This window comes from Dioscorea cayenensis, unplaced genomic scaffold (genome assembly GCF_009730915.1).
Source record: "Dioscorea cayenensis subsp. rotundata cultivar TDr96_F1 unplaced genomic scaffold, TDr96_F1_v2_PseudoChromosome.rev07_lg8_w22 25.fasta BLBR01000448.1, whole genome shotgun sequence".
In the NCBI taxonomy this organism is placed as follows: domain Eukaryota; kingdom Viridiplantae; phylum Streptophyta; class Magnoliopsida; order Dioscoreales; family Dioscoreaceae; genus Dioscorea; species Dioscorea cayenensis.
Genome location: NW_024086839.1, coordinates 10,099 through 20,807, shown reverse-complemented (window position 1 = coordinate 20,807; position 10,709 = coordinate 10,099). Strand labels below are relative to the sequence as shown.

The 10,709-nt window shown below is 34.5% G+C and overlaps 1 protein-coding gene across 1 annotated transcript; it reads right to left on the bottom strand.

Moving 5' to 3' along the window:
• Positions 1 to 9,549: 9,549 nt before the first annotated feature.
• LOC120254437 (uncharacterized mitochondrial protein AtMg00810-like) lies at positions 9,550 to 10,077 on the bottom strand. The gene has a single exon (XM_039262543.1). The coding sequence runs from the start codon at positions 10,075 to 10,077 to the stop codon at positions 9,550 to 9,552; it is 528 nt and encodes a 175-aa protein (XP_039118477.1).
• Between the last annotated feature and the right edge of the window lie 632 nt (positions 10,078 to 10,709).

The window sequence follows — 10,709 nt, the reverse complement described above, 5'->3', positions numbered from 1 at the left end:
AGCTAGTATGTGCATGGGATATATTATAAAATGAATAGGATGTATGGATGGGATATGTTTGGAAAGAATATTTGAGTTAGATGATTGATGAAATCCTCATGATGGCATAACATGTGTCACCTCTGAGATGGCCTTCAATAGGAGTGATGTTTGGTTATATGATAGTTCTGAAGGTCTCACTGTAACCAATTTGTGCATGTGTTATAAAACATGGTCAAACATGTAACCGTGAGAACCAATGTTTCAAGATTATAAGCAGCACCAGCTATGAAACTACTTTCCCAATGAAGCGTTAGATATATATACACCTAGGGCCGGTAACGGTGATGGGCGGGGACTAGGACGGGTCTCCCCGTCCCCGTCCCCACAGGGATCCCCATATACCTATAAGTTTCAATTGTTTTAAAAACTCTAATACTAATACACCCTAACACACATAAAAACCATAAAAATCATTCAAAATAAAGCTCAACAAACCAACATATAAAAAGTTACAAAAGCAAAATACTCCAAATGTTTATCAAGCAAAACATGGAATTTAGAATTCATACAAGTACAATACTAGAATCTAATACAAGTCCGATACTCAAAATGTAGAATATAAACTATAAAGCCTCCTTGTCTTAGGATTTCATGGCATGTAGACGTAGTCTGTAGAGCTTCTTTTATACAGTCACATCAAAAAGGCAATAAAGTCTGTTGATACAATCTAAAATCTACACACAACATATTCAATCAAATTAGAAAAATAACAAATTCAATCAAATTTGAAAAACATGATATAGTCTTCTGATAAAATCATAATCAACTTACCATTAATTTGTTAAATACAAAAACCAACTCCACACTTATCAACTCATAAATTAATTGTGGTTCCATCCTTATGATGAACATCAACCTAAAATATAAATCAAGCAAAAAAATAAATTCTATTAATATAACAATGTATATAATGTTTAAGCATAGAATATTTAATACCTTACCTCTTCATCCACCACATCCACATCATCACTAATTTTGTAACATGTAGAATGAGCAGTTGTTGAATTAGAATCTAAAAAAATATAAACATTTATTAGATCAAACTATTTTGAGCTATAATAAGAAAAGTAAACTCATTCATTAAAATATATAATAGTTATATATTTCACCCATCTTTACTTACCTTTCATATGAGTCAATAACCAATTTTGTGTACACACTAATTAATGCTTCAAGTGTGTCGGGATGAAGGCTACTACGGTGTGGACTCACAACTCTCCCATTTGTATTGAAAGCCGACTCTAAAGCCACGGTAGACACCGGAATTGCCAAATTATCTCTAGCAATCAATTGCAGTGTAGGATACTTAAGTGTCGTTCTCCACCAACTTAAAATATCAAAATCATATTTTCTTGGTATCAAATGCTCTTCCAAATAATGATCAAATTTTGTACTGCCAGTCTCCTTTTCAGTCTCAATAGAAGCAACAAATAAGTCAAAATTACTCATTGATTCTAACTCTTCACTTAATAATGATTGGGTAGGATAATCTTTTGATGACTCAGAACTACCACCATATCCACCGATGTTGAACTTTGCTGAATATTAAGAAATTAAATGATAACAAAATCTTTTGAATTCTATTTATTTCCATCTTTGCCACTTCATCACCATAAATAAGAGGGCAATAATACTCCAATAGCTTCATTTTATACCAAGGATCCAAAATAGTTGCTACACTCATAATAACATGCATTTGAGTCCAATATTTATCAAATTTTTCCATCATTTTTTATGCCATAGCTTGAATATGAGGTCCCCACAATTAATCCAATGCTTCAATGCTAATTAAATATCATAAATCTTGGAAAAATAAATATTAGCAGTAGAGTACTTAGTTCCAGAAAATGCCTCTGTGATAGCATGAAACATTTTTAGTTTGCCGAAAATTTCTTGAGCCATTTCCTACTCTTCATCCAGTGGGACACATTTGTAAAGAGGCTCCCTTTGCTTCAAGCGTTTAAAATCAACCTTGTAACAAATAGCAACATTAAGCATGAAGTATGTAGAATTCCATCTTGTCTCTCAATCTAAAATCAATTTTTTAGTGCAAGAAACTTTCAACTGGTGAGCTATTTCTTCAAACTTCTCATTCCTTTTAGGTGTTGCACTCCAAAAAGCAACACTTTCACGAACTTTTTCAATAGCTTCAAAAATAACCTTCAAGCCATCTTTAACAATTAAGTTCAAAATATGGGGACAACATCGCATATGCAAAAATGCCCCATCCATCCAAAGAGTATTACAAGATAACTTGTTCAAAAGCAAATTCACTAGTGAGTTATTAGTAGAACAGTTATCTAATGTCAATGCAGACAAATTTTGATCAATATTCCAATCCATCAAACAGTTAATTAGCGCATCACAAAGCACATCAGCAGTATGTGGACATGGCACATAAATGAACCTAATCACACAAAATATGAAATGATATTAAAAGTATTTACATAAAACACCAAATAATTCTGAAATAAAAAAATTAAAAAATAATACCTGATAATTCGTCTTTGCAAACTCCATGATGTGTCAATATAATGTGTCGTAATAGCCATAAAACCTTTCTTTTGATTGCTTGATGCCCATATATTAGTTGTGATTGCAAATCTACTAGTATTTTCTTCAAACAATTTCATTGTGTTTGCCCTTTCATGCTCATATATTTTGAGAATATCCTTTTTCACTGTTCCCCTAGAAATATTTTTAAATAATTGTTGGATAGCTCCAACAAACTTTCGAAACCCAAGATGCTCAACCATTGTTAATGGATACTCATGTAAACAATCATGGAAGCCAACTGTTTTCTTGCAACCTCTTCATCAAAAGAAAATGTGCCAAGTGAAACCTTTCCATCGTATCTTAGCTTTTAAAATACTTTACTTAATATCTCCTGTCTTCCTCAATGGACATGATGCAAAATGGTTATGTAAATGTTTAGTCTCATTCTTTGGTTCTCCTCCAAGCTTCTTTTGACAATAATTACATATTGCCTTCCATTTATCATCTATTTTTTCTTTCTTAAAATGGTTCCATACCGCCGAAGTCAATTTTCGCTTAATGCCCAAGTTCACTTCTTGATTGTCGTCTATAGAAATTGTTTGATTTGAAGTATTTGGTGTTGTTGATTCAAGGCATGCTCTATATTGTTCACTATTCATTTGTGCTATAGATTGGCTGCAACTTTCAACGGGTGAAACATTTTGGGGTGAATTATAACTAGCCTCATCCATGATAATGTTACTTATTCACCTAAAAATAAAAATTATTTTAGAGGATAAAAATAATTAAAGGTAGAATGATTTAACAAGCAAAAACATAAAGAGGATGAAGCATGTAGAGGTAGAAAAATACATCAAGCATGTTCCTTGATTGATTTATATTCTTTTAAGAAGAGACAATGTAAATGAGTCCAATAAAACATGCCATACATAACCAGATTCTAAAAATTCTATCTTTTTTTTATAAACCACATATATAAATTATAGCATAATTCTATCTCTTGAATATAGAAAAAAAAAATAACAATTTGTATATTTAGCTCTCTAACAAGCCAATGCATATTTTTAATTTTACTAATAAGCTATTAATGAAAAAAAGCCTAACGAATCACTTAGTACATTTGATGATCTTAAAACTAAAATTAAGAATTAAGAATTGTAAAGAGGGGGCAAAAAACCTGAACAACCATTTGAAAGAGAAATAATGGTATGATCTAAGACATATCTATCAACTCATATATATGTGTATATAATTTCTTTTGCTCCTCCTGTCTTTCTCTTGAAATTGATTATAAAAATAAAAATTTTAGCCATGCTTTTTCAGTAGGGGATGATTAACTACTCCAAATCCAATGGTTCAAGTTCAACCAAAATCAAAGGTCACATAAAAATCCCAAACATATTTAGTAATGAACTAACATCACCACATTGATTAACCAGGCAAAATCCTATCACCTGCAGCTGAGTTATCTCAATTGAAATTCACTTTCAAAAAAGAACAAGGAAAGATGAGAACCTTGTCGACCTCCTCGGACCTAGGTGAGTTAGTGACAAACAGGAAAGAGAACCACCCTCGATGAATCAGTCGACGGTGATGTAAGATTGGCGCAGGAAGTACGCGCTGCACTTCTTGCTGTCGACGCTGATGATGGTGTAGTCAAGGTCGAGGGTTTTGTGGACTGCAATGCAGGATTTAGTTCGGCTGTTTGGGCTGTTCGGCGGCTTCGGGCATCCTGATGATGATGGATGGCAGATGGCGTGAGTCACGTGACCTAGGTTTGGATTCTGGAATTGGAATTTCTCAATGAATCTCATGTCATGTTAGTAAATATTTAAGATAATAATGTTGTATTAAATATTATAAAAATGGTAAAATTGTAAATAATTTAAATTAAAATTTATATATATTATTTTTAAATCAGGGACGGGGATCCACGCTGGGCGGGGATAGCAATATTCCCCGTCCCCGCCCCATTTAACAAACGGGGACGGGTTGGCCCCCGTCCCCGCCCCCGCCCCCATGGGGTGAATGAACCGGGGAATCCCCGTCCCCATCAGGTCGAGTCCCCATGGGGATCGGGGATTCCCAACCTCGTTATTAACCCTATTAATACACCAATTGTTGGTTAAAGGAGATAATTTCAGGAAAAGAAATTCATTCAAAATTGTAAATTATTACCATGAATGATTTAATTTCATTTGTGTTCCATGACAAAACTATCAAATATTTTATTAATGGCCCATTTGGATGCATAGTAAATTTTAATGTGGGAATTTTATTTCATAGGATTCAAAAATGATTACTGTAGAATTTACTATAGAAAAAATTCCTACGAAATGGTGTTTGGATGTGAACAAAAATTTTTCTATAGGAATTTAAGTTTGAAAATGAAATTAAGTGTTAAAGTTTTTAAAAAAAATAATTGCTAAAACTGGACTTATAATTTAATTGTCATTTCTATCAACTGAACACAAACAAACTAGCAAGCATTCTTTTTTGAGCTCAAACAGCTGATTGTGAGAATTAGAATGGATTAATGTGTTTAAACCTTTCCAGATATCTTCTTATTAATCTACCATGAAGAGATGTAAATATTGAAAAGAGAGAATGAAAGATAAATAGTCTACTAGAGCACATCACAACTGCTCTATTTAAAAACAGAAGCATTCTCATAAAACCATCCCTTAAATCAATAACAAAAGGAAATATTTGAAACACTTAAACCTGTGATAGGAACAAATGAATCTTGTCGAATAATAACATGTTTTATGGATCACTCAACAATTGGTGATTTGAGTAAATAAATCAGATGATATAAATTAAAAGCATTTCTCTCCCTCAACAGGAGCATTAAAGGGTGAAAAATGTAAATTTATAAGTTTGAATTAATGATATTTTAATTGGAGTGAAAATTGTTTGAAATTATTTATCAGTCCTAGATTTTTTTTAATAAATTAAATAGTCCTTACTTATTTTTCCATACACCACACCCCCAATAAAATTTCACTATTGTTTTTATATCTATAAAAAAAATAAAAATTATTCATAAAAACAATAAGAGAGAGTAAGAGATTTCATAAACCATTTTGCATTATATCTATCTGAAATACTTGATAAATGATTTAATGAAGCTGTAAATATTGAAATAATTTGTTACACTTATATTTGGATTAAAGTTAAGACAATTTTTTTTTTCTATAAACATTGACAAGTTGCAATACTCTAGCTTCTTTTTGAGAGAAATAAGTTATCATTGCTTTATTGTAAATGTGATGATTTTTTAAAATTAAAATAGATAAATGATACTAGAATAATAAAGTTGTTACAAATTATAATGTCTAAAGAGAAAAATATAGAGATATTCCATATTCAGAATATTGTTACAATTACATGATGAGTTAGGAAATGAATACAAACGAGAAACAATCAAGAATAGACCACAAATAAATTAGTTAGCCAGCAGAGAAATCCTTACCTTTCCCAAGCATAGAATATTAGGCCTGTTTAATAACCAAATTCTGGATATATCATTAATTAGTACATCATCGAACTCAGGTAATTAAGTGAGATCTACAATCTTTGTGTCTGAGCTAGCAAATTTTTTGGGGACAGTACTATAAGTGAATCTGAATATAATAAACACAGACAAATAAGTGCATTTCTGTGTTTATTAGAATCATTATATATATTTCAGAGAATGCGCAAAATAACAGATATGGCGCCTGCAGGTGTCTTGACATTTTTTACAACCAGCAAATTGCATTCTTGGATTTGTTCAGGTATCTTAACAATGTTAAACATCCAATTACAACTCATATATACAACAATCGTAGAACTTATAAGTACTCATAAAACTAACTCAATTTGAAAGAGATCCATTTCAAGAATGAAGGTTTGACAAATGATAATTTCTCTAGTCACAAGAATAAATTAATTAAAAATCAAACAAAGTCATTATATAGGAAATTTATGCATGGCTGGTTAAATGAACATCATCTCAACATACTACATACCTAGAGGAAGCAACTGACCATCATAACCATTTTGGCGAAGTCATTTGGATTCCCCACTACTCAAAAACTGATCAAACATGATCACTTGAGCACCATCAGCAAATTAAGTCACCAAACTGAGCTTCCCAAATCACTAGCGAATTAGCTAGGATTTTCCATAGAGTAACCCAATTCATATCCAACAAGTGCACATGTAGCATGTAATGGGCACATAAAATGTTGAGAACAATGTATAGCATGCTGATCACTCAATTCAATACAGATTAAAAACATTATCAACACATCTTCAAATGCCTCTGGCCTTGGCCAAGCAAAAGAAAGATAATTTCATATTCTTGAAATATAAATCTGCAAAAGCATGTTCCACACTTCCAGCAGGTAGCTGACGGAAAACAATCAAAGACATTTAACCACATACCTATTGTACCTATTGCTGACAGTAAACAACTCTTGTATTTGGTTGATGACAACATGAGATATATAGAGGTGATTACTTTTCCTGTCTCTTGATCTGTTGATCACTATATAGAAAGTTTAGATCAAGTAGAACAAGTTTATTATAGAAAACAACTTGTAATTCCCAACCGCTTGATCTTGAAAATTCACACAAGCCCAAGAAACCAGTAAAACAGTGAAACAGAAGTCAATGTTACAAAAACAATGATATCAGATTGTATATAACTCTGATTCTTCTCAAACTCAATACACAAGAAGTTAAGATCAATTACAACAACTTTGTTATAGAAAGCTTGGATGAAAACTGGCTCAAATAAGCAGGAAAATTCATACTAGAAGAGACTTACATGAAAAAAAAAACACTCATAAAAACCAGAGAGGATAAGAAAAACATTTCAAACAAAACACTATACATAACTGTTAAAGTTCAGTGACTGTTTCTGAACTGAACCAGCTGAGTCACAATGCAACGTGTCTAGCCCAAGTTAACTCCACCGCTTGACTTGATCTGCCTCAAACTAATGCACTTTCCTTGATCTTCAGATCACAGCCGTTCACTACAAACACAATTCATGGCTTCTTCCACTGTCTAGAACTTAAACCTCCATCCTTGATTGATTCAATCTGGACCACACGATCTCGAGAACCAAATCTTTGGACTCTTGCGCCTCGAACTTATGCAATATCAGCGATCAAACAAATCCTCACCATCCGTTTCTTTCCTCCGATCTTCCAAAGCTGCTTTTAACTAACATTCAAATGGATGAAATGAATCAGCTACCCTTCTGCTTTAAACTAATTCCACCAGAACACTGAATTACAGCAACCTTGCTTCTCTGCTTCATCATTTCTGAAATTCACTCAACTTCAATCAATTCTAACATGATCATGAATGATTGAATGCCCATGAGTGGTAATTTAATCTCTAAAAGTCACCCAACTAGAGATTAAAAATAATAAAATTCTTCTTATGAGGCCCATCTTCTATCTAAATCCATTAAATTAGAGTAATTAAAAAGTGATTATATATATATATATGTTTATAAATGAACAGGTTATTAAAATTCACACACTCACTAATCTCTTTAAGAAGGGATGTAACCCAAACGCCACAGATACTTGTACTCTTTGCCACAAGAATTCTGAAACTGTGGATCATCTCTTTTTAGACTGTGTCTATTCTTCCCGTTTTTTGTCCTACTTCTCCAACACTCTTGATCTTCAATCTCTACCTCCCACAGTTTCAAGCATCTGGACCTTATGGTTACCTACATTACATTCAACCATTAGATTGTTGTGGGACTTACTCTCTAGAGCAATTATCTGGAATATTTGGCTGGAACGGAACAACCGCATCTTTCAAAACACTGCATTACCTTTTCCTAAAGTATTATTCAAAATCATTAATATGTTGCTTGCTTGGTTTTCTACAGCTTCTTTACCCCACCGAGCAAACGCGAATGAAGCCTCAAGAAGATAAAAGCGCTCCCTCGACTTTTCGAGCGCACGGATCGCGAGATAACACCGGCAATCTTGACACTCCATTGATTCGAGAGTAATCTACTCCTTCCCTGCACTTTCGGATCGTCCCCGTGACTCCAGACGGATCTCTTCGCTTTCCCAGCTGCCTTATTTGTTTACTCATTTACTTGTATTTTTCTTTTCTGAGTTCTTCACTGCTGGTGAGAACTCTTTACTTTGTTTACCTTGTGAGTTGTACTTTCGAGCTTCGTTTTTTTCAATAAAGTAGTGGTTTATCCACTTTTATCAAAAAAAAAAAATGAACATGTGTCCTGGTTCCACTATTTTTGTTTTCGCTTCCATGAATCTCACAAACTGAAACAGCTGAAACACTCCCACTTTTTCAGTTTCCGGGTCAAATCCATTGAGAGATTTAAAGGTGTCATCTTTCTCCCTTGGTTTGGGATGTTTTTCTAGATCATGATGGGTTCTGAATCTTGATTTGTGGAGTGAGTGTGTAGAAATAGAGTGAAGAGATGATGAAGAAAGGAGTGTACAGAAATATAGAGATACAATAGACTCACAGCACACAAAACATTAAAGACATAAAACAAACACATGTGATTAAAGTTGCCTGCAGTCACGACAAAGCCTGCACTTTTTCTCCACCCAATCACATCTGAAGAAGCTGGCATAAACCATGCATGTACAGTGTAGCCCACTTTGAGACAATTCAGCCGCTTACCTCCTTCAGGCTTCACAGAATAGCATCTTTATCTCTGAGTAGCATTCAACAAGCTATCGTACTCAGAGAATTGTTACACCTAGTGCCTCCCTAAAGTATTCATGTTTTTGAATTGGCAACCCTTTTGCAATGTCTGCAGTTTGGTCATTCGAATCAGCTTGATTGTTTCTTCAGCTATCATCCCTCGAATGAAGTGATAACGTGTATCGATATGTTTGGTGCGGTCGTGAAGCGCCGGATTCTTGGCTATTGCTATTGCTTTTCTTCAAGTAACCTTCTTATCCAGATAGCCTGACATGCCGCCGAAGTTACTGAGACGTATTCAGCTTCAGTGCTCTACAGGGCTGTGATGTCTTGTTTCTTTGAGCTCCACGCTACGACAGCTGAGCCAAGATTGAACACCCAGCTTGAGACACTCTTTCTATCATCCAATGAGCCTCCCCAATCGCTGTCTGAAAAACCAGTGAGTTTTAGTTTGCATGAGTTTCTATATAATAATCCATGGTCCAAGGTTCTTGCCACATGGTATAGGATCCTCTTGACTACACCCAAATGATGCACTATGGGCCGTTGCATGTATCTTGAGACAACTGAGACAACAAACATCAAATCCAGTTTCGTATGTGTGAGGTACAACAAGGATCCAACCAGCCTCCTATACCTCTCGGCGTTGGCTTGACCAGATCCATCTTCTAGTCTCAACTTTTCATTGGTATTCATTGGAGTAGGTTCAACTTTGCAATTAAGCATCCCCGCCTTGCTGAGAAGATCCTCGGCATATTTCTTCTGAGATACGAATACGAACCCATCACCTTGCTTCACTTCCAATCCCAGGAAGTACTTTAGCAATCCTAGGTCCGTCATGTCAAACGAACACATCATGTTTCCTTGAATTCGAGTAGCATCACTTGTGAAGAGCTTAAGTAGATTATATCATCCACATAAATACAGAGGATTAGAATGTGTGAGTTTTCTTAAACTTTGGTGTACGGTGTGGGCTCGTTGGGGCACCGTTTGAATCCTAGTTGAATGAACTGTTGGTCGACCTTGCTGTACCATGTTCTTAGCGCTTGTTGGAGATCGTATAAAGCTTTCTTTAGCCGATAAACTTGTTGTTATTTGCCTTTAACTATGAATCCTTCGGGTTACAAGACGTATACTTCTTCCTTAAGCTCTCCGTTTAAGAATGCAAATTTTACGTCTAGTTGATATAGAGGTCATCCTTGTAAGCACCCACGAATGAGCACATGAATAGTTTCCATGCGTGCCACCGGGGCAAACACTCCGTCAAAGTCTACTCCTTCTCTCTGTGAATGTTGAAATACTTCATGGATCTAAGGAAATTCAGCTTTGCCATGCTTCCTCTGCTGGAATTGAGAATCAGAAATTATGCTTGGCTTGATTCAGCTTCTACAAATGAGAGAAAGACTCCAAATCTGCAGCTTGATCTGTAGAACAAGAATCAAAGGAAAGAAGAAAGGAAACCTAGCTTAGAG

Bases quoted from the DNA above. Each gene is read 5' to 3' on its own strand.
- LOC120254437 (XM_039262543.1), bottom strand. From the start codon at position 10,077: ATGACGGACCTAGGATTGCTAAAGTACTTCCTGGGATTGGAAGTGAAG.